The 24,251-nt window shown below is 55.0% G+C and overlaps 1 protein-coding gene across 3 annotated transcripts in view; it reads right to left on the minus strand.

The window, feature by feature from the left end:
• LOC117651248 (tyrosine-protein kinase Btk29A) overlaps positions 1 to 24,251 on the minus strand; it is a 100,274-nt gene that overhangs the window by 1,372 nt on the left and 74,651 nt on the right. The window contains exons 1-9 of one of the 3 annotated variants that reach the window (XM_034395075.1): positions 15,904 to 15,953; positions 13,762 to 13,907; positions 2,690 to 2,751; positions 1,858 to 1,941; positions 1,500 to 1,564; positions 1,341 to 1,406; positions 1,095 to 1,223; positions 600 to 793; positions 116 to 287 (exon numbers count right to left, since the gene is read on the minus strand). In XM_034395075.1, coding sequence (XP_034250966.1) covers positions 116 to 287; positions 600 to 793; positions 1,095 to 1,223; positions 1,341 to 1,406; positions 1,500 to 1,564; positions 1,858 to 1,941; positions 2,690 to 2,751; positions 13,762 to 13,813 — 824 coding nt within the window. In that variant the 5' untranslated portion in view covers positions 13,814 to 13,907; positions 15,904 to 15,953. Of the gene's footprint in view, positions 1 to 115; positions 288 to 599; positions 794 to 1,094; positions 1,224 to 1,340; positions 1,407 to 1,499; positions 1,565 to 1,857; positions 1,942 to 2,689; positions 2,752 to 6,073; positions 6,106 to 13,761; positions 13,908 to 15,903; positions 15,954 to 24,251 lie in introns of those variants that run through there. The other 2 variants (XM_034395076.1, XM_034395074.1) reach the window with 2 other exon arrangements.

Below are 24,251 nucleotides of genomic sequence, written 5' to 3' on the forward strand. Positions count from 1 at the left end.
CTCATTTGCCGAACATAAAGTGCACTTTGGAATATTGAAGCGGCCGACGCAACCTTACTTCCGGCCGAATGCCGCGCTGCAGCCCCTCCTCGTCCTTCCCCGGCGCCTCACTTACGTCATAACTTTGGCCTCCTCGATGAAGTCATCCTCCGACATGGTGCCCTCCTTCATCATCTTGACGGCCACGTCGATCGAGCCGCGCCACTTGCCCCGGCGCACCACACCGAACTGCCCCGAGCCCAGCTCCTCCAGCAGCATCAGCTCCTGGGGGTCGATCTCCCACTTGTCTGCAAACAGGACACGAAAAGGCAAACTCAATAACGTCCGGGCCGACACACGAATGCGGGGCGTGACCATTGAAGACGATAGAATGGACAGCATGAGCCACTTTATTTGAGTGGACCCGACAGGGTTGGCAACGTAACATTATTTCAACGCTAGAAAAAAAAGATGAGCCACGAGGCTTCGCGCAGGCAAAGATAAAAAAATAAATCACAATTTAAAATTGAAATGACAAAAAATTGGAAGTTCAGTCGATTTGATCAGCATGTGCCCATTTGGTCAAGTCCCATCAGTTTTTTTTACTGAGTTATATTTACCGTGGCTGAGCCCTGCGGTGGCGGGGACGGGCCTGTCGCAGGGAGAGGCCTTGAGGCGCGACGCCAGCCCGCCGCTGTTGTGGCGGTGGTAGTTGACCAGGTCGGGGATGGAGCCGCAGCAGTGCTTCTCGGAGAGGAAGAAGTCGCCTCGCGAATTCTGTTTGATGTGGTAATGTTTGACGTGCGGATGGGGCCTGGAAAAGCAGTGAGCGAAAAAGCCCAGTTTAGCCCCTCCCACAAGCAACATCCGCTAGTCGGGCGAAATGATTTTGCGGTTGTGGTGGCGCCAAACCGAGCGACCAGCGCCAACCACCCCGACTGAATCAGCGGACGAAATGGATTTAGCAAAAGCAATAACATGATCAAATTGGGTGCAAAATGGATCCTAGGCTCCCACACTGCCTTCCTGAGGACGGCCCAGTGTAACGGGGCCTGCGCCTGAGCCACAGCAAGGCGGCACAAGTCAAAGGCAGCACAGGGCAGCGCGCTACTCACACTTTGGTGTAGAGGGACAAGGTGTACAGGCCCTTGGTGGACGAGTTGCGCACCACGAAGCAGCCCTCTTTGTCCTCCTGCTTGAGGCAAGACTCTGCCCGCTGCCGCGACATGTCCCCGACGTACCACCTGACATCAAAGCAGAGTCACAAAGTGGCACGGCGACGTCGTTCCATCACTCGCCTCTACTTGGGGCAGTGAACACACCAAACCCTGTCAAAAATAAAACGCAGGAAGGGGACTCACTCGTATTTCTGCAATCCCAGCAGCTCCTTCTCCTTGACGTAGTTGCTCGGGATGTAACCGATGGCGCTGAGGACAGAGGCAAGCTTGCGTTATAGGCAAGGGGACACTCGGACGTTCCACTGATGTGCAAAGCGACAGACGACGAGACAGTCCACTTACCCATTCTCATCCTTGACCTTCCACCAGTGCTCCTGGGAGTCGTCCAGCACCTCGTACTCGGCGCCCTGCAACACGACATCAGGGTCGTCAAGGTCACGAGCGGGTTCGCAGCGGTCAAGCCCGGCCGAAACCACCAACGGCCGCCAAGCCCAAGTCAAAATTTGGTTATAAAACGCTTTGCAGCCCGCCGACAAAGTTTGAAACGAAAGTACGGGCGGCCGTAGGGCCGTTGCTGTGGCGATGGGACGGGAAGGGCCCTCGTAAACCCTTCAAACAGCTCGGTGTCCTCCCCTCCCCGGTCGCCACTTTGAAGCACAACGAGCGCCCAACGCGCAAGCACACACGCACACACACTAACCTTCTCCAGGGAAAGGTCTCCCCCTTCGATGGCTTTGAACGGGTACAGGGCCACAACCACTTTGTTGCGGACCATCACCTTGTCCTGGAACATAAAAAGGAAAATCCAGTTCACGTCAAGGAATCTGTGAAGCGGCGGCACACTTCAAAACCTGGTAAGAGGATGCCGCGCTTGTGGAGGCGGTGTCCGGGTTTGTTTACAGAAGCGACCGCGTGACTCAGACAGACGCCTTTCCCGAACGGTACCATCACCTCTGCGAACGGCAGGGGGGAATCGAACGAGGGCAGGCGGCGGGGCGGCCGCGCCTCCGAGAGAGCCATTAGCCCCCGATAAAGGTTGCAATCTTCTCGCCCTGGGCTGCGGCCGGCGGGGCCCGACGAGGCCCGGCGCGAGGGTCGGCACGGCCAAAGGGGTGGCCAAAGGGCTTGCACGCCGCCCGGGCGCCGCCTGCACGCTGCAACCCTTTGGCATAAAGGTCGGGCCGCGAAAGGGCGGGACGCGGCGGGACACGACGCACTGTTTCGTCAAAGCGTGGAACGAGAACGGGCCATTTCCTCAATTCGATATCGGGGACGAACTGGCGCGTTATCATCGAGTTTGGGGGGCACAAAAGCAAGTGGGCCGAGGCTCCGACGGGTACTCTGCTACTTAGATATGGGCGTATTCAGGGCCTCTTTGATAAAAATACAAAGAAAATGAACATATGAAAAATAAAGAAGTATGATAAAATAGGAGAGCCTGGCCCGACTCAAAGATTGTTCCGCGACTGAGACACCGCCGCGGCCGCGGGAAGTTCTTCGGCGTGGAGGACTATCGACGCCGCAAAGCCTACCTTGACCTTGGAGCTGGGTGTTCCTGGAGCGCCGCCCGGCATGATGGGTGCGGATGGGGGACCTGCAACACAGAAACACGGGTTAAGAAGAAAAGGTGGCGAGTGCAAAGTGAAAGAGGGGAGGGGTAGGGCCGGGGGTGTTGCCGGGGGTATTGCCGGGGGTCCCAGGGAATACGACGTGTGAGGGGCTGTACGTCATCAACGCGTGCCCTGTAAAACGAGAAGACGGTGGGTCGGCAGTCGTCTCCGGTGGCCCCGCGTGAGGTAACGAGAGAGGCGCGGCCTGCGGCCCCAGCGAGGCGGGCGGCGGAGAGCCCCTGCGGCGAGGGGTGACCCACTGTAAAATTTTGTGTACAATGATTGTGTGAATGTGCAAGAATGTGCAAGATTTCTGGCGTTTTTGCCACACATGTTGCCTACTTACAGGCGTTTTTGCCATTTGAATGTGGAATGTGGTCAAATTTTGTACAATGAATGTGGGAAGTTCCCCCCTCGCCCTGCGGCCTGCGAGGTGGTTGGGCAAGGCAGGCTGACCCGCTGGCCGGTCTTGCCCACCTCGCAGGGGCATGCTAGGGCCGCTAGGCCCGCCATGCCCGCCAGTGGATCGACTTAGTCGCATCCCACAGCCTTGCCTCTCAATTGGCGCCTTTATTCAGCGCAGGAAGAACATGTGGGAAAGGACAAGGACTGCCTGGCTTGCGAGGCCTGAGACACAGTCGCTTGAGAAAACTGGCAACCTTGGGGTGCGCCGGCGCGCTGGGGCGCAAATTGTGTGCGAGTATCAGATCGATAAAGATGAGGTGAACTCGTTTGAAATTCAATCCCCGCGCGGCGCCTCTTACCCCAACTCCAACTCTTCTGGAGCAAACTCGGCGAGTGATTGAAGAAACAACACCTCAGAGCCCTACTGCTGTTGTGCGGCCCGAATCCTCCCACCACGATAAGCGAAGATGAATTCAGACGCCACATAAATCTAATCCAACAACAACAACAAAGAGCGATAGCGCGACCCTGCTCCGTTTCTAACTCAAAATAAATCACCAAGTTAGGTCGGTCCCTGTTTGAGCTCCGCGTTCCACTCTGTCCTCCGAGCCCTCCGAGCATGGGGAGCAGCAGGCTAACTGTGCGGTGGAGGAGGGCTCCAAGTTGGAAATTGGCGAGAGGAACCATGGACCGTGTATGTATGTGCGAGTGTGTGTGTCCGCGCCTGTTTGTGCGTGTGTGTGTGACCACCCGCGCGTGTAGAAGTGTGACGGTGAGCAAATGTGTAAAGGTGTGCGTGTGTGCGCATGAGTGCGAGCGAGCGTGTGCGAGAGAGAGGGAGTCCCTGCAGGGTTGAGCCGACAAACAAGCGGAAAGAGGCCGGATGCACGAGTTACACCGTCTCACCCCGCGCCGCTCGTACGCGCCATGTTAACACAGCGCACGCACTGGTCGCGATATGCAGAGACATAAATTCTGGCCGCCCCCACCCCAGCGCCATCAACCACCGTGTCGTATAACAGCGCGTCACGATAACAGCGTCTTCCGAGAAGTCAGAGTCGGCGACGTTAAATATGGATGGGGAGGAAAGCACCCCTGGGATCCAGTTTCAGAGAACCCAGGCAGGTTGCAATGGTTCAGTTCCGCGAAGACAAAGATCAAGGCATCGCATCATCTCGTCTTCGCTTGGCGCCCTCCACGGCGGTCCATTCGCTTTCTCAAGTAACGTCGCGCCCTGCTCTAGAAGGGCAGCAAACCACACACTAAAGTCTTTGGGTACAATTTGTTTAGGTGACGTCACACAATTTTTCACAGGTGTGCTTTTCGTACAAATCAGTGCGAAAAAAAAACTTAACACGCTCAAAATTGTGAACACACGAACAAAATTATACACATTTTTCTAAACAAAAGTTTCAAAACTGCCACGTGTTTCCAACAACAACAAAAACGATAGTCATAATAATAATATAATAATAATAATAATAATAATAATAATAATAATAATAATAATAAACACGAGCGAATGCGCGGCGACGATTTTGTGGCCTCAGCTGGTCGTGGGAGCCTATTTGCTTGCCGCGAAAAGCAACACATCACAAAATACATAATACATGCATACACAGAGGACATTGGCAGAGGCGCCTGAACGTGATGGAAAATCATCGACCGGAAATATGAATGGGTAAGTAAACAGGAGTACCGGTTATCGCAGCGCCCTGCCAACAGGCGCAGCGCGGCGCACCGTCCCTGCGTGCCCGGCCCCAATCCTGGGGATGGATGGGCAAAGCGGCAAAGGTCGGGCGGTTGGGGGAGTCTCGCTCGCACTCGAACGCCATCCGCATGCCGCCTACTCTCTCCAGCCTAGCCAAATTCAGCATGCAGTCCGCTCCGCGCCTGCCGATCCCTAAACCAAGCAAAGGTTGCTCCTCTCCTCACCGTGGTGCCTGCGGACGCCGCGGACGCCGCGGACCGGCACTACGGGCACGGCCACCAGGACGACGCTGCAGTCGCTGCACTGCATGGCGGAGGCGACGGTACTCGTGGGACTGACTGGCTCGCCTGGACCACGTCCTGGACGCTCCAGGACGCAGCGGGCGCCACGCGTCACGCCGTCGTGGCCGCCGCTTAATTTATCGCGGAGGAGACGCGGCGAGACACGGCGTCAGGCCTCTCTCTCTCTCTCCCCACAAGTGCGAGAAAGAGAGAGAGAGAGAGAGAGAGAGAGAGAGAGAGAGAGAGAGAGAGAGAGAGAGAGAGAGAGAGAGAGACTGCAGAGCGCGGCGGGTCACGACGACGGCGGCCCGCGCGTCCGCCGCCTGCACACCATTTTTAGACCTTTTCCGAGAGGTGACCAAACACTGCACACGACGTGGCCATGCAAGCAGCGGGGCGGGGAGCGGGGCGGGCGGCGAAGCAGTGGCAGGCGCAGTGAATTTTCTGGAATAAAATAGGGGAGAGCGGAGGTACGGGGGGAAAGGTTCCACGTTCCTGGATATTCGCGGCGCTCTGATGGTCTCGTCTCCACTTTTGAGAGTATATCGGCAGGCTCTAGGCAATAAGGACCCAGGTACGGGGGCGGAGCGCGGACCTCCGGCCAGATGTTGCCCCCACCCCCACCGCACGCGCACCCCACGCGCACCCCCCGCCCCAGACACCCCCCTAGCCACCTGTGCTGAATAATGCATCGAGGGCTGCCGGCCGGGCTGGCCGGGCCGGGCGGGGCGTTACGTGGAGCCCTTCCCAGACAGAAAAGGAGCGCTGTGTAGGGCTTCGGCCTCGGGCTGGGCCGCGCTGGTCAGTGTGTGGCGTCTCACCCCGGCTGGCGAACGTATACTCACTCACTCTGTCATTCACTCACTCCAACCACCCGCCCACCACTGACTGACTGACTGACTCACTCACTCGCGCAGGGCGAAGATGAGGGCGAGTCCACGACGGCGGCCTTCGGGGAGGGCAGTGACGGCCTCGTCCAGGACGGCCTGGTCGCTGACCCTCGGCGCCTGGCCTGCCGAGGATTTGTATGAAATAAGAGAGTCAGAACCGGGAAAAGGCGAGGGAGGAAAAGGGGCCACCGCCCCTCGCCGCCCACGGCGCCGGGGGGCAGGCCGTCCAAAGCCCCGCAGCGGCGCGATTTTTCACGGGCAGGGCCTTTGCGTCCGAGGGCAGCGAAAATAAAAGAGAAGAAAAGGAAAATGCGATAAAAAGTGAAAAACAGGTCGGCCGAAAAAAAGGGAGAAAGAAGGAAAAAGATGGGTGCACTCTGCAACGCCAGAGTGCACTGTGGCACGCCACGCCCGCGAAAAGCTTTTCGCAAATCGGTTTGATGATGGTCTTAACCAAGAGATGCCCATTTCCCGCACCGTCCAAAACGCTGTTTTCCGCTTTGATTGATTTGTAAGTCCACTCACTGCAATCCTCTGCGGAGTGAATGGTGACGGAAGTCAGGCGCGTGGACGCTTTCCAACGGAAAATCATTAAAACAAAGCCTCTTTTTAAGCAGGAGATCAGACAGACTACGCGCCCTCTCCGACAGGTACAAGGCGCCCCGAGACACACGAGAGCCAGGTGCAGTAGGGTCTCTCGCCCGGAGGCGCAAGGCACAAAGGCTGTCCGGAACAGCGCGCCACACCCTCACGAGCAACCCGCGTCTTGTTGCGGAACTCTGTTCAAACAGCAAAGCTAATTTGATTCCAGCGTTCATTTGCCTCTGCTGGAACCGTACACAATACAATTGTATTAATCCCCACGGCGCTGGCCTTTTTTTCGCAATTTTGTTTTTTCAGCCAGAGTCACAGAGGCGGCTCGTCATTTCGGCAAACAAATGTCGGTGTTTCGACTTGCAGCGCGGCCGGCGCGGCAAACACTCGGCTTCTCTGGCCCGAGCCACAGCCTCGACCGCCACACCCATATGAAAAAGAAAGGCTCCAAAAACAGCCCGAGCGGGGGCTATGTCCGAAAACGGTTCCACCGGACTGGTCCGGCTGACATCCAGAATGTTAGAAATCCGGCAAGGTTTCGGGTGTTGTCCGACGACTAGATTCGGACTCTTTTCGGACTAACCCGAAGCAAGGCCGGCGAGCAGGGCGGGCTGCTCCCCGCCGCCCCCCACCCTTCCCCTCCCTCCCGAAACCCCTCTCCTCCCTTCGGAATCCCCTCCCCTCCCTCTGCAAGTGCAGTGCAGGCAACACTGCAAAGCCGGTGCACTTGGCAAGCCGTTTTGAATGTTGAAAATTGGCAAGCCTGGACCTGAAATACTTCCGAGTTCGCTAAATTTGGGCATTGCTGGCGGCCGAAGCGCTAAGTTTGGGCAAACTGGAAGATTTCAGGTCAGGGCTTGCCAATGTTTAGCATTCAAAACGGCGTGCCACTTTTGTGGCAGGCAAACTTGGCACCGGATTTGAACTTACGATAGTAATCAAGTAGTTGATATGTAGGATAAAAATAATTTCCGATGGAAAGCACTTTGGGGACGAGAGTGCACGGGGAAAGGCGAATTAAATGATACACCTCTCGCCCTCGCACCGCCCGTCCCTTTAGTGTTGGGAGATGCACACAGAACAGCAAGCGTAGAGTCACTAGCGTCCTAAACGGTCATCAGCCAAAAAAATTTTCAAACTAAAACACACTTCTTTCCGTCCAACTGGCTCGTTCCCAGCACAAGGCTGCGCAAGGCTGCAGCGCGCGGAGGCGACATGGCTTCAGCGCGCCGAGCGAGTGGACTCTGACGCAGGCAAACGCGATGCGTGCACCTTGGAGGGCAGCTGGAGACTGACGTTTTGCGTGCCGAGGCGGCCAAAACTTTCCGAGTTGCCGAAGGATTAAGGCTCCCCTCCTGGCCGAACCAATCAGAGAGCGCCTCCGACCGGCCCGGGCCAGCAGGCTTTTCCGCGCCTGCACCGGCAGGGACAGTCCACCACACTCGGCTCGCTGCCGATCGGTCTGCCGGACAAGTCGCTTTCGGGACTAGGATCTACGGGCTCCGTACGGGCTAGTCCGATGGAAGCATCATCTGATCGGGCATCCATCGGGCAGTCCCAGTCCCGACGCGGGCTCGTGGCGGACAGTCCGACCTGGTCTCGGGCGCTCTATGGAACAGTCCGAGGGTGTTCGGACTGATTCGGACCGATTTCGACCAGGTTTCGGAACATTTCGCTTTTATGTGGGCACACAGATCTCTCACTCGCACTCATGTGTCCGTCTGGTATGGGTGCGAGGGAGACAGGAGGGGGCCCGCCGCTCAGCCAGCTGGGTCTTGTCACTCGGAATGAAACACGGCCAGCACACCGCCTTTCAAATATCTCACTCACGGCCTGCAGTGCCGCGCATGCTGTGCGTGACAGGGTGTCGAGGGGCCACTCGCTTTGCCTCCCGCCTCTTACGGGGCGAAATAACAAGAGGGAGCCTTCCAAGAGTTGATCAAGAAAGAGGTCAGTCGGAAATAAACCGTTTTATCAAAATCAGACTTCAATCGATAAGAGTCGAGAGCATTATCACATTCCGATGCACCCAGAAAATTTGTCTCTTGAATCACGTAAGAAACCTATATGTGCTGTTTGTGTTTAGTTATTTGTCATTCAAACTTTGTTTATGAGATTGAAGAAAAAGTTACTTAAATAAACAATCTTTTACTTTTGCCGTGAAATGAGAGAGCTTGGCCTATGACGTCAAATTGGAGCGCGCGGTCCACGATGCTAGAACGGTCCCCACCCTCCCAATCTTCACAAGCAAATGTACTCGCTGCAGGGGATAGGACTGCGAGGACCGGCCAACAGGAGGACCGGCTAACAGGAGGTCTGGTCACCGCCTCGAGGGAAGGATGGGAGGGCGGGGGATGCGGACGCAAGGATCCGAACGGGGATTCGCCCCTCCTCTCCAGCCGCACCACTCCCACGGATTTTCGCCCTGGCCACGTTTATTGACTTTGGATTTCAATTTCAGAGGCCACCATTAGCCCGCAGACCCAGTCCCCTCCCACACCGCAGCAGCTGAGTCTAGCCCAGGCAACACGGAGGTCTGGCCAGCGCGCGTGGCCAGGCGTAAACGTTTGAGGAAGGGCTCTGTGAAAACATAACTGGGGCACATCCGCCTGGCTCTTACACGTTGAAATATCAATCTTCACTAACAATTCCTCACTTACTTGTTTGCTTATTTGTTCGTGCTTCATATCATTCCAAAGGGGCAAAGCGGGACTGCCGCTCCCGTTTAAAAGGGTTTTGGTCGCGGCCCCAAATGAACCGACGGCCGCCGATATGGTTCATTCACGGCCCGTTCTTGCAGCGGACGGCACTGATTCAGCCAAACCGTTTTCAGTGCATGGTGCTGTGGCACAAATGGAACCGGAGCTTGCCAAAGCGGCGGTAATAGTATCTCTCTCCGGTCAAATTGAGCGCCAGTTCAAACAAGGCTCCTTTTCCCACCCGGTCCGCCCGCCAACGATGATTACACGGCACCGAGCCGCCTTGCCCTGCTTCCGTCCTAAGCCTGGCCCGCGAGGACGGACGCAGAAATGGGAGAAGTGCGAGTCCCAGCGGGATTGCCAACCGACCCAACGCACGGCCGCAGCGACACCAATCAAGTACAAGTCCGTGTAAACGTTTTAAAGCAAGACATTAAAGGGCGGATTATGTGGCAGAGATAAGATTTTAAGCGCGGCGAGGCGCTCCGGGATGGCCGAGCAAAGAGAGAAGGAAGGAGAAGGATCCCGACCGATAATGCAGGCGACGTCACTCACAAAAAGGACGCCAGGAAAAATGAAAAATAAACCAAAAAGAATTAACAGCCACTGGACAGTGAAGGGATACTGGGTGGGCACGAAAAGAAAAACGATGAAAGAATGGGCGATTAAGCGAGCTAAAAATAAAATAAAAAGAGGGGGAGGAAGGCTTCCAGCTGAGGAGCGAGCCGATATTTGTCAACACAGCCCCGCTGCGCGCTGCCTGGTGGCCTGCCTGGTGGCGGCGGACACGTAATGTGGGTGCTGCCCGCAGCACAGCGCAGCGCGGCCTCCAATCAATTTCCAATCGCCGGAACGGATTTTATTATGCAGGAGCGGCCCCAAATTTGCCCATCAGCCTACCCCAAACAACCCTTCCCCTTTTACGCACACATTCACACGCACGCGATGTTGTTGCCACAAACATAGGGTGACGCGTTGTCTTTGGACGTTGATGGGACGTCTAGCCTTGCAAGCCAGCCAGGATAGGCAAGCAAAAAGTCGTTATTCGGTTGCATGCACCTTTGCTCCATCCCCTCTCCCGCCTCAGCCTCTCTCTGGACCCGCCACTGCGGGCAGGCCCAGGCGCAGAGGGGCCGCTGTGGTGCTGTGGCCCAGCGGCCCGAGCGGCCCGGACGGCCCGCCAGACTCTGCACTGCTAATTCAATTAAGGTAGTGCGGCGAGCCTGTCGATAAACCAGCAGTGGGTCCCGTTACAGTCACTAGCTGGCAGATAGTTCGGTTATTGCCTTAACCGGATTCACCGGACGAGCCACCCATGCAATAAGACCGCTATTTTCAAATCTGCGGACACAGGGACTAATGTGATGGCTAAAGAATGAGCCAAACGGAGCGACGTCCAGCCAAATTCATGCATTTCAACGTGAAAACGTGCTAGCTTTATCACTGCAGACTAAGGACTGAGAGTTTAAGTGAACACAGCCATGCGGGCGCAGCGCGGCGCACTGCAGCTTGGCAGCGCTGCCGGGAGCGCCACCAGGTCACTGGCCCACTTACACAGACGGTGTCGTCCGAGTCTTTGCCCCCTCCACTCCCACCCGCGCACCGCCGAGCACCGCCGCACTGCCGACAGTGACGTCACCATGGCCAGCTTCTTCAGGCAGATTCAACAGACTAACAAGGGTTTGAAGCCGCGAGCCAACTGAAGATTTGCTGGGGCCATGCAGCAACAAAGCCGAAGCTAGGCTGGTAGGTAGCTGCAGGTGGCAGCCCAGTCAGGCTCAGCCCACTGCATAATCTGGCCCGATCTCGGCGTACAGCGCTTGCAGCAGCTAGGGCCACGATCTTCAGGCTGGCTGCAAAGTGCCTTGAGATAGCGTCTTCGTTTACATATAAATAAAGAAAGAGTATTAAGTAGAAAAAAGTAAAACAATGGAGATTTTCCTGGTCCAGCACTGGGCGAGGACACTATGCCGCGGAGCACATCGCGCCTCGTCTCTAATTTGTAGCTCAGTGAGTCGACCTGAGCCGAGCGGGGCCAGCAAGTACACTTTCGAAAAGTAGCCGTCAAAATTAAACTTGTTGATTTCAACGAATGGACAATATGAACACCTAGAAGCCTTGGGAGTGGGGAGACTAGATTTCTGACATAGGACTGGCCCAAACACCGGCACCTTGACTACAAAAGGAAGCTGAGTAGTGCCACATGCGCGAGGCGCAGCATCGCGTCGCCTAGCGATGGTAACTGCATCAAATTTTCAACCAATAATCTGAGGCAAACGCCTCTTAGTTGGCACGGCTACTCGGTGCTTCTCTGCTCGAAGGCCACGGCAGGAACACGAGGGTCTCGGTGATTTCATGATGGCTTGCCCCCTCAAGGTTTCCCTTATTCGGCCCGTCTGCATATATAGCTCTACAGAACTCACCCACCCGGAAAAAGCTACTCAAGAACATCCAGTCAGTCCCTAGAGGAAGCTGCGCTCCGTTACCCATAGTACACATCAGTTCACAGCCGTGCATGCAGATCGCCTGCACATTCGTAATCTAAATGTGTGGGAGTAGAAGGATCAGGGAGGGGGAGGGGGGAGGGTGTAGGCTCTGCGGACACACCACTAATTGCCAGTGTGACGCTCCATGCGTACTAATCGCCACCCTCAACCCTTCAACCCTGCAGGACCTGGCGAGCAGGGTGAGCCTGCATTCCCGTGAGCTTACTTTCCGTCACCTGAGAGCGAGTAATATCGGGAGCGATCGAAAGGTTTGTTTATTTACCAGCAATCAGGGATTCTCGTCAACTACACAGCCAGCGCAGCAGCGCAGCCTTTGACCCCGCGTGCGGCGGAGTGCGGCGCCTCAAACGGCCCGGCCTTCCCTTCGCAACGCGGCGCAACGCGGACATGCCATGCGGGCACCTGACGGGCCGGGCACCTCACGTCCACCAATAACGCGCGGAGCGCTGGCCGCGGCCAAGGACAAGGCCGCGCCGGAGAGGCCCGCCGGCCGAGCGCCGCCCTTCAGCGGGGCAATTTGCGTGGAAAAACATTCGGCTGCATCCAGACACTCCGACGCAAGGCATTTTCAACTGTTCGCCAATGGTCGATTGGATTCAGCTGGTCCTAGAGGTGTATTACACGACGACGATGAGTTGGCTCGGCTTTTCGATTTCAGCCAGGCTGGAGACGAGCGGCACGGCCTGCCGGGCTGTTCACCTCCCCTGGTCTAATGGCGCTGGATGGGCCAGGGCCCAGGGCCACCCTGCGCGCCAAACGCACGGAAGCCACGCGGAAAGGTGGCGGTATAACGGTCCTCGCCGAAAATAACCTTATTTCAGGCCTCGTGAAGCACGATGCCCGCCGCACGCGACACTAAAGCCCACCCTTCGCCCACACTGCTTACAGACACCCTAATTTTCAAACTCTACTTGAACTTCTTCACATTTAGTCCATTCCTAAATGAAACGAGCACCCTTTGACCGGATAAAACTAACAACGGTTGCGCTCGGTCCCGGATACCGGGTCCATAGCATGGATCGGACTAACATTGGAAAACGACGGTACACACGTTGGAACGTGCTGCGGACGTTCATGACCTTTGCGTTCGAATGCATTGCTTCGCCACAAAGCAAAATTCCTGAATTTCACATCAGCCCCTGACGCTGACTGAAACAACAGCGCAAAAGAGCCTTTGACGTAGCAGCAGGACTACCGAAAGGATAACAATGGCACGCTTCGAACGGCGCAGATGGGACTCGCACTCGTCATCGCTTGAAAACAGACGAAGGCAGGCGGTGTTTACCTGTTCCTGCAGCTTTGTTATGCTAATGTCGGCTACCCCGGCCTGTACCGTTGTAAGCTGCGCTCAGCTCGCCACGGCGGGAGGCTGAGCGCGGGCTGAGCGCGGTTGGTCGTGCCGGACCCGAAATCCCGGCGCAGCCGCAGCATGGCAAGAGCAGGGCCCGGAGCACGGCCCGAATGTAAGCAAATATTCGGACGCAAGCGGGGGTGCCACCGTGGAGAAGTCCTCAAGTACTTTGAGCGCCCGTCCGCTGAGGTAGTCTTGAAAACGAGGACGACCAAAGAAGCGGTCACTGTGCGACAGCTTCCTCCAGAGCGAATTTCTAGTCGCCAACTGATCTAAATTGAGAGCGTGTAAAAACATAACTCAATGAGGGTGATCGCCACCTTTCCAACGTGTTTTTGTTCAGCCCTTCAAGGCGTCAGTGATAGATGGCGCAGGACGATGATGGTTCAAGTTGGCTCAAACTTGCTGCGAATCTCCTTGTCCGGCGCACGGCCGCCTGCGGGCTCAATGGAGGAAGCGGGACTGACAGCCGAAGAGGGTCCGGGGCGGTTTGGGGTCCAGAAGCGACGTAAATGTCAAACGATGTGGCGTGCAATTTCACAATGGCCTGACGCACCTGGCATGGCGGAGACGTTCCAAAAGGGTAGACGGCATCCGAACACTTTCATGATGAGATGACACCCAGCTGCTCCAGCATCACTTCACGTCACGGTGACACACGCAACATGACATGGTAACCCGCACACACCACATACACACACACTGAAAATAAAGACGAATGACTTCCAGTGTTGATGCCTGCGAAGCCTGCGTGTTCTTAGACAACACGCGATTCTAATGGCCTTTCGCAATTGCTTTGCTGCAACGGTACTACCAAAACACCTTTATTCATTGAACTACTTCAGCCATAAACCACTCGTAGCCGTGTCGAAGCAATCCCTCAGAGCAATGATGTCTAGTAAAGATCGAATGCTCCTAGGTGTTAAGTAAAAGTTGTCACAACTCAGGTTCTGTAGTCATCCCAGTACGATAATTGATTTATCCATTTTCATCCAAACACGCCCTTCGTTTGAAGTCATTTGCATTATGAGCTATCAGGACCACAGTTTGCTATACTGCCGCTAAGCCATTATTACAAAAACTCCTTTGCGGATGGCGCGTTTTTATTTCCAGACCAGACAAACAAGTGGTCTTTGAACTGCACTCGGCGCTTGGGCTGCCGCAGCCGTAAGAGCAGGCGTGGGTAGCAAACAACTGTGCGCAAACAGCCAGCCCGTTCCTTTGCAGTGTCGGCCTGCAAGCGGCGCGGCAGGGCTGTGGCCCGCCTTGCAGCGTGCAGCATTTAATTACCCTCTGCAGCAGGGCCGACGGCCTGGCCTGGGCTATGGGCCGTCTTCCAAGCGGCCAGCAGCAGAACTTCTTCTAATACTTTGCCAAGGGCACCCTCTTTGTAGGGATTCAAGCCACGAGACCAACATTTTATTTTACTCTCATTGAATTACTTTGATGCATTTGTTATACATTTCTTTGGACGGTGAATTGGGATTTGTGATTCCTCACGATGCGTTTCGTCTCCCGGGTAGCCAAAAAACACATATAAAAAGTTAGTGTTTATTGCAGGCATGGCGTTGCCATTTTTAGTGAGAAATCATAACTGCACCCAATAATGTCGCCTCGCAAATTATTTTGCAACCTGCGCTATACTGAAAAGTCTTCAACTACTTTAAATCTTCTACTACGATCGCTTGCGATCAGTGACGACTGGTACTTTTCGGGCTTTCCAGATTCAATTTGCTTTCTGTTTTCAGTCAGGCGGACCCAATCATTTGGGCGCGCATTTCGCGCAAGGATTAGGCACGGCACGAGCCCGGTCGCGGCGAAGCGGCCAGACGGCATGGGATGCGCCACATGCGTGGGGGCCAGCCGGGGCCAGCCCACGGACAGGTAACGGGCAGACATCACGTGCACGCACACACACACACAGAGGTTGACAATTCAAACTCAGTAGGCGAAGGCGACGCGGCGACGGACGGACAATGAGAGAAAGGATTCGACCCCCCACCCCTTTCCGCCACCCCGCATCCACCGCGTGCATACAGAGTGGAGGAGGGGCCCTTGAGGGTACTCTGCCAACAAACTCGGACTTTTTCCTGTTTCGCTGCAAACACCACTGCGAGCATAGTCCGCCTTGTTCTCTCGTCTAAAAACAAGTTTGGAAGTCCGGGACGCGAACAGTCCGCGCACGGCACCGGCCAACAACGGTAAGAGGAAAAGTTTCGGGTATGACACAACATGCGGCAGACTGGTCCGTGCGAGTGCAGCCGTGCACACTGCGGCCGGTGCAGGCTTCACAGAGTAGGGCCGTGCCTTCTGCCAGGCCCGCACGGCCTGCACGGCGCCCAGCTGATCTGCATCGGCGCCGCAGCATGACCCGCTGCGCCTGGCTCGGCTCGCCCGGCTCGGCACGACTCGGCACGACTCGACCTGGGGATGCGTCGGTGAGCATGGCGAGAGCCACCAGTGTGTGCGTCTCATGACCCTATGCCGTAAACGCGAACGTCTCCCCCCAAACGTCCGCTTGATTTGACTCAAGTCGAAGCACTGACATAAACATGGCTGCACTCTAATCCCGAGTGGTTTATGACGAAAGTAGTCAAAACAACAATGCGATGGCAGGTGTGTTGACGACACCGTTGTGGCGAAAGAGCCGGTTAGCGCACGTGCACGCACACACACACACACACGAAAATCAACACACTAATCCAAGGAGCGGTGCGCGGCGCGGCAGCGCGCCGACGAACGACGCCGACGAGCCGCCAGTCTCGCCGGGACTGAGCGGACCATCGTGCGGTCCCACTCGGCGCGGCGGGGCAGAGCGGCGTGAAGAGGAGTGGAAAGGAGTGGAGAGTCAAGGAGAGCGGAGGGGAGCGGAGTGAAGGGGAGCGGAGTGGAGGGGGCGAGCCGCTATGGGCCTGTGCGGTCGCGAGGCAGCGCGAAGCGCGACAAGGAACGAAGGAGCGTCCAGACGTACTTCAGGTCGCTGCACTCCGCGCCGTGCCTTGCCGTGCCGCGCGCACACCGCGACGGCCCGCGCCCCGCGGCCCCCTGCCAGTCACTTCATCGCCGCGCGGCACAGCGCGCGCAGCTCTCCAGCCATCCGTGCCGGCGATATGCTCGCCCCGAAACGCGCACGCGCTCGCCGTGATGAAACGGTTCCCCCCGGGACAGCCGCGGCCAGGGAGTCTGTGGCCACACCAACATCAAGCAGTCGTCGGCGCCACGCAGAACAGCAGACGGGAGGCGTAAGTCCAGCCCCCCGGGGGCACAAAAGTAGCGACACATATTCACATCGTGTTATCCTCTGGAAGGGTCGGATGACCATTTTCGGGAGAGAATTCCGGTTCGCCTGAGTGCTCCTTTCAGGCAGGGGGTCGATACTGGGTTTGCCCAGCGGCGCCCCCAGCGCCAGCATCCCCCGGATGGAGCGTCATCGGTTAGCGACAAAAGCGATGTCTGGACAATGGCGGGACAGACGAGCTTGCGGTCCAGCAAGACTCGTCCCGTGAAAATAAAAAAGCGTTGTCGGGATTGAAAATTGATTTGACAAAACGATGAGAACCAGAATTTTGTTCGTTCGCTTGGATATATTGTTTTGACGGTTTCGTCCTGCTGCCAACCATTTGAATTGCAATACGCAAGCTTTTAATGTCAAAGCCAAGGCGCAGCCTGTCTTCGTCTGCATATTTCCAGTTTGAAATGTCAGTAGCAAAGAAGGGAATGGCGTGGAGATGCGAGGCGAGGAGCTGTCCACTCAAAAGACACAGCCCCACCGCGGAGTGACAACGACAGCCAAGATATTCCCCCGGAATGCGGCCGGGCCGGGCCAGAGCCAGCGCACAACGCGGCCACGGCTGTCATGGAATGGATTCCAGGGCCATGCCGGCCCATGCCTCGTGAAACGCGACCTCCGCAAAGGAAGCGAGACTCCTCGCTGCCAACTGCGCGTAATCCACGCCATTGCGCCTCCACCATGAATCGCCGACAAAAGCAAGTTTGACTAAAATACGACGACTCGTTCCGAGGAGAGCGTCGCGGCAGCGCCAGCTAGCGCTCGCACCGACCCGCCAATGTTCGGCGCGTCAGAAAAAGAAATGAGCATTCCTCACTTCAGTCATAAATTTGAGTTTCAAGACTCGACAAGTTTGCTTTTGCCCGAAAGTTTTTACGTTTTTATCAAATACCAAGCATTTGGCTTGCACTCTTTTCCTGTGTGTGCGGAAATGGTGGAGGAATGACTGATTACATAACCCGGAAATTGGTTATCATTAATTACATGACGCGAAAACGGGCGCTCCCTTCCGCTCCAGCACGATTCGTTTTCCTAGTAGTGGGAGAGCACGGCAGGCAGGCCGACCCCCGACGGGACGCCCGACCCGGCAAGGCGAGCATAATGTAAAGAAAACACTCCAGTGGTGGTTGCCAAGTGGGTCCCACATCCAGTTGGGAAGGTATGCCATGGCTACGGAACTCGTTTGATGTAGTGAACAACACTACTTTGTGTTACAATGATTACATTACGGGTAGTGTTACCAAGAACGACCAGATACATTATCAGGCTCCTAAACCTCGAAGAGTTTTTGAACACGTTTACAGTTTTAAAATTTAGGTCTCGGGTCTGTTTCATGCTTCTAAAGCTTTTCCTATTGAATTATCTGGTATCAGAGTACTCGTCAAATAGTTTTTGACTTTTGTAAGAAGTTAAGAACTGTTGACGGTTAATATTGGAGTTATAGCTGCTTCGTGAAGTTGATTTTCTTTTACTAGAAGTGAATAAACGTACTCTCAATTGTGCACCTCACATCGGTCAACGTGAACCTGCCCTTGTTTTGCAGTTCAGCAGCCAACCTGACAACTACGTACGACTCATGAGAGGGCGTCAACGCGCGCGACAGAGGAAAACAAAGATCCCAGGCAAGTGTTCTTCAGCCCGCACTTTGACCTAGGTCGTCCTTTTGACAAATTCATGAGTCTGACATACGCACACACTCAGAAGACGGACGAGGGGCAGAGGGGGATTGCCACTTGGAGAAAAGATGAACGGTGGGACGCGGTCAGAGGGCCGCATGGAAGAAGCGTGCGAGCGTTCGGCGGGTTTCAAATTAAAGCAAGTGCTGTGCGCAAACATGCACCCAGGCACCCACCACACCACTTAGTTAATTTCCTTTCAATAACAGGCGGCTGTGGAAGCGTTAGTAGGGAAAGGCCCTTGAAGGCAAAAGGGATCAAAACCGCCGTGCAAAGGTGGTGCACCGGCCCGGGCACAGCCACTACCAAAAAGCGACCGCCAAAGGGCGCGCAGAAGCGGCACCCAGGCATGTTAAAACAAAGTGCGCACATCGGAGCCCAAGAGTCGGGGGAGGGAGGAGGGCTTGCACGACCCGGATCATAGGGGCCCTCTCGCGAGCTTGGTTCACAAAGTCGAAGGTAAAGGGGGAGCAAGGGCTTCGGGCCTCGCATATTGCACAGCCTGCCATCTCGAGAGCCCTGCCAACTAATACCGAGGGAAGTAGCACAAAAAGAGTCCTTGCAGACGCAGATTTGCCCTTCCGCAGCGTAATTGAACTCTCGCGAGGGACAGCGCAATACGGGTCTGGGGAAGGGTTTCTATTTCTTCTTTCTTTTTTTTCAAGAGCATAGTTAGAATATCGACCAATGCCCGCCATCACGGGCACGAAAAATGCCTTTTCTAGTTCGGACCGACTGGCCCGCACCGTGTCCGGCAAAGAAATGCGAGTGGGCACCTAAAAGGCGGGTATTCACTCACAACAAAGGACAAAGAATGGAACGGGACGCCCTCCAGCCTCAACGGGCTTCACATGGCTGACATGGCTGACAAGAGTGCAGCTGCGCGGTACGGGCGCATTCGATATATGGCAGCCCGCGTGCTTCCAGGAACCTCTGGAGGAAACGTCCAACCAATGAAATGTGCGTTCTGCGCACGTCAAATGTTAGAATTTGGTATAAACATTGCCATATAAGTAGTTTTTTTTACATTTTTTCTTTGTTTGTTAATTAAATTAAAGAAAAACAAAACAACTTTTAAACTGGCCCTATGCTCTTCTTGCAGAGCAAGGCGGACTGGAGCCCCGCACTTTTTTGCTGCATCCAACACACTTTTTGACTTTTCACAGGTCCACTCAGAGAGCCGCGTCGTATGCGATGCACGGGACGGGCCCCTCACGGCTGACGTCGATGACAGATGACGATGCCGCGGACAAACAATGGGGAAGAGGGCCTTGGAGGGCTCCAGCAGGGCAGCCCCCGTCGTGCCGCCCCACCGTGCCGCCCCATCGCGCAGTCTCTCGCCGCGCGCCGCATATTCCAACCGGATCTACACGTCGGGAGGCGTCCCAACCCCAGCGTAGCGGCGGCGCCGCAGGGCCCCCTTGACCCTGTTTTATTTTCGCAGAGCCCTCGGCAGGGCCGGCCGGCGCGGGGCGGCGGCGCGAAGGGTTGTCAAGTTACAGCGAAGATAGGGCGCCAATGCCGGTACCCGCACCAAGTGCGGGGGTATAAAAGAGGGGTGGGAGAGCCCGACCCTCGCGCCATTAGTTTAGCGGGGAACCCGGAGCGTGACCCGGGGGAGGCAGCATACACAGCCCTCCGCAGAGACCTGAATTAAATCAAAACACGGGGGGCCTGGCCTCCTGCCACGGCTAATCCAAGTGTCAGACAGGCGTGCACCAACATGCCCCTGTGTCGGGCACGCGCGGAATACCCCACGCCCTACATAGTCGGAGAAGCTTCACGTCCAAATACGTACAATTCAGCGCATGATTTGCAAGTTGAATTTTTCACGTGCCGTGGCAGAGCCAGGGGTGGCCCCAAAACGCGCGACAAAACCACTCGCCCTTAGACTCTCGGACCTTCGGCCAGCGCGGGGCAGTGTCTTTCCGGTGAGTTTCGATCCAGTCGGCATATCGCGACGACAAACGAGGCGCGGTATGTGAATCGAGGAGCCTGATTTTCGATGCACCATCATCGCAATCGCAGCGTGCTGCTGCCCACAAATGCCACTGAGATTGTCAACTCAGGCAGACGACGCCGCCGAGGGCGTGACAATGGCTCAAAGGCATCCCGCGGCAGAGCACGGCCGCTGCGTTGCTCGCTGCGTTGCCCACTGTGGGCTGCCCACTGTGCGCTGCCTACTGTGCGCTGCTCACTGTGAGCTGTTCACTCTGCGCACTCCACTGTGCATTGCACGCTGAGCGTTAGCCGCTGTGCGTTGTCCGCTGAGCGTTGTTCGGCGGCGCATGGCGCGGCCCCTCGCTGCCTCGTCCGCGCATTCAAAGCGACGGCTCTGCTGCAGGGGCACTCAGCCAGGTGGGGTCTGGGGGCGCCGCTGCGGACCCTGCTGGCATCGGCAGAGAGGCAGGTGGCGCGCCAAGCGCCGACCTGACGTCTAGCATGGACACCCCTCCCCCTGCCGATCCGTCCATTAGGATCCGGCCGGATTAAATCGTGGGCCGGAAGGGGGCGCTTGAAGCAGGTCGATTTGGGGCAGGCACGCGCTTCAGAGGGACGCAGCGGCGATGATTATTGCGAAGTGCATCAAATAACTAGGGGTACGCGCCGTTTTGTGTGGGCGCGTAGTGTGGCTGAGCGATGCGAATTTGTGCACTTCGGACTGCAGCTTGTGGGCTCATATTGAGTGAAATATAGGTCTGGGGTATATAAATGGGAGTGATTTTTGTTATCAGCACACAAAAAACTGTTGGGATCAACGTCAAACTCGATTCCAAAATTTTGGTCCAAAATTGGCCAAAATTCGGTAATGCGTGAGTCTGGGAAAAATTTGAAAGTCATTTTTGAGCTCAGCGCACCAAAACCTGCAGGAAACAATAAAAAACTTGATTTGAAAATTTTGGTCCAAAATGACCTAATTTGGGATGAAAATATAAGTCTGGAGTCGAAATGGAAGTGATTTTCGTTATCAGCACACAAAAAACCGTTGGGACCAACATCAAACTCAATTCTAAAATTTTGGTCCAAATTTGGTCAAAATTGGGTAAAGCGTGAGTCTGGGAAAAATTTGGAAGTTATTTTTGAGTTCAGCTCATCAAACACTGCAGGAAACAATATAAAACTCGACCTGAAAATTTTGGTCCAAAATGACCTAATTTGAGATGAAAATATAAGTCTGGAGTAGAGATGGAAGTGGTTTTCATAATCAGCATTCAAGAAACTCCAAGAATCAATATGAGATTCGATTGAAAAATATTGATATAAAATTGATCAATAATAGGTAAAGAATGGGTCTGGGTTGGTCTTCATGGATCACCCTTTGTCGTCACCAATACCCTAATGCCACACCAATGCGATTCCTTCAGTCGAGTAACATTCCATTGCCAGCATTGAATCGCTTAATTAGCTACTCGTCTGCTTGACTCACTATTCGATACATCTTTTTCTTCAAACTAATGAATTCACAAATTTATTAGTTATATTTGAGAAGCCTTTTGTCATTCTTTCATTTAAAACCAGTGAATTAAACAATATAGACTGGAATATGTAATCATAGTTTTTATTAAGTGACTCAGTTTAGGGCAGGCTGATCTGAAGCATTCGACGGAGAACAAGTTTTGTCAAATTCAGTGAATCGTCTCATGAAGTCAAATGCAGAGGCCACTTGTTGCTCAATATGCCAACTTAATTTACCTTATTCATGCCTCGTGATATTTTATCTTTAGAGTAAAAGAATACAGTATAGTATTAACATTGGGCTTACATTCAGAAAGCCAGCTTTTAAATCATTACCAATACTTGGTTCCAGTTGTCGGACACAAGCTTTGGTGAAGTGAAAGGAATCGTCCCATTAAAAGCAATTACCAAGTCACCCACCGCTCAAAACCTGAATCGTCTCATTGAACCCAATATCAGTTCAAAATCTGTTAGCACTAAATATATGGATTATTTATTGCACAAAATACATCTATTTATGGATTCTTTTAATCAATAGATGTTAGTACTAGAATATTTATGTTAGCTTGCAGCATTGCAATAGAATGTCATTTCCCGAGACAAACCAAGACAACTAACATGTCTTCTAATTTCAACAGAAGTTATTCATGCATTTACCTTATTTTATTTACTATGAAATTTAAAAATTAGGATAGTGTCAGAGAAAATAAAATCAGTAGATGCACACAAAGGCAAAGAAAACATTCTATTTACAATCCACAGCTACACTCAGTGCACTGACCTGTTCCCCTGTGACGGGGGAGGGGGAAGAGGGGAACGAAACACGTAAACCATTCTCACATTTAGTTTCCTTATTTTCCTCTGTTGACACCCCGGAAGGGTTTCAATCATTCTAGAATGTTAAAAAATTATCTCAGTACCTATTTGAGAACCCCTTTGCTCTTTAGTTTGTTTATTTGCATAAGTGCCGTCCCGTCTTGCAGACGGCTTGCAAGCGCGGCAGCCGGTATGAGAAATTGGTGAGCCACACGCTGCTACCAACCTAAACACGCTAATTACCTAGTTCAAAATGATGTTTTGAATATTTCAAACGATGATAATTGTTAATCTGAGATAAACTCCCCCTGTAGGATGTTTAGGAGACATCAGGTGTGAAATTTGGATACTATTCGTTGAGTAGTTGCTGAGAAACGTGAGTGATTACATACAGAGAGACAGACAGACAGACAGACGCACGACCAGTCACTTTTCGGAGCGCCCAAACACGGCAAGGGCTTCGCTAACGCTCAGCCAATGAGGTTTTGCCCTCCCGGAGTGCGAAGCGCAAAGCAGGGAACGAGTTCGCAGCCGCTGTCACGGAGGCCCACGCCATTCAATGCGGCGCGACCGGGCGCGACACGCAGAACAGGAATTCTGCATCATTATTTTCACAAGGATGTCCTAGACCAAAAAAATCAACTCAAAGAGTTTGGTTTTTATCGACAGAAAAAAAAAACCCTGATCAATAAAAGAACCCCCTCACAATTTTTTTGCCGTATTTCAAAAATTTTGATTGCAGTTCAGAGCGTGTTTAAGCGTTTGAGGGGGTAAGGCCTCGTTGTTCAAAGGCGGTGACGTCGCATTCCAGGGGGCTGTGATCCGTCGGATCCGTCCGAGCAGAGTGCCACATGCCAGCGAGGCGAGGCAGCGCCACCGTCGTGGAATAACAGCGAGCGGGGCGATAGCGGCAATCACTTCAAAGAGCGCACTATTTTCCGACGGTCCACACGCCGCCATTGTGTTGACAGTGCGATCTCCCCGCACGGCCCGAGCACCGCGTGCCGCGCGCACACATTCACACACACACACACACATTCACACACACGCCCCGCCCGATCGGACCTTTGTGGCTCGCTGGGGGACCGTACGGGTTCGGGCGCAACGTTAGTCCGGGCGACGTGAGTCTAAAGTGCTGCTGCCGCCCGAGTTGGCAGCGGTGCCGGCGCGGGCGAGGTGGCCGGGCTGGCAGGGCTGGCAGGGCTGGCAGGGCTGGCAGGGCTGGCAGGGCTGGCAGGGCTGGCAGGGCTGGCAGGGCTGGCAGGGCTGGCAGGGCTGGCCGGGCTGGCAGGGCAGCAGCCCCGACCTAAGCCTTCGGCAAGCCAACCGACCCGGGGCCGACCCCGAGCCCCGTCTCACCTCATGACGCACTCCATCAGCACAGTTTGCCCTCCCCTTCGCACGACTTTGCCTGCGCGTGCCGCGGCGCGCCGCCGCCCGCCGACGATCGCTCAAACAAACGAAAGCCGGATTAGGGTCGACGGTCTGACATTAGCAGCCGGGAACACGCGTCACCGCAAGGGAAAAGTGGGGAGAGGGGGGGAGGGGGGGGGCAGCCTTCCGCACTCCACGCGCGCGTGCGAGGGGTTGCGACGCAAGAGCGATCCTCGGCACTAGACACACGAGGGGCCCGAGAGTAACCCCCGCCCGCCCCGCCCGCCCCGCCCCACGTCTGGCTGCATGGCAGCGGGAGGCAGGCGGAGGCAGGTCGGCCGCCACCGCCTCCGTGGGGCAACGTGTCGGGCAGGCTTGGACGCGGCGCGTCGGAGTGTCGGGGCGAGGGAGTGAGAGAGAGAGAGAGCCGATCAC

This window comes from Thrips palmi, unplaced genomic scaffold (genome assembly GCF_012932325.1).
Source record: "Thrips palmi isolate BJ-2018 unplaced genomic scaffold, TpBJ-2018v1 HiC_scaffold_5, whole genome shotgun sequence".
NCBI lineage: Eukaryota > Metazoa > Arthropoda > Insecta > Thysanoptera > Thripidae > Thrips > Thrips palmi.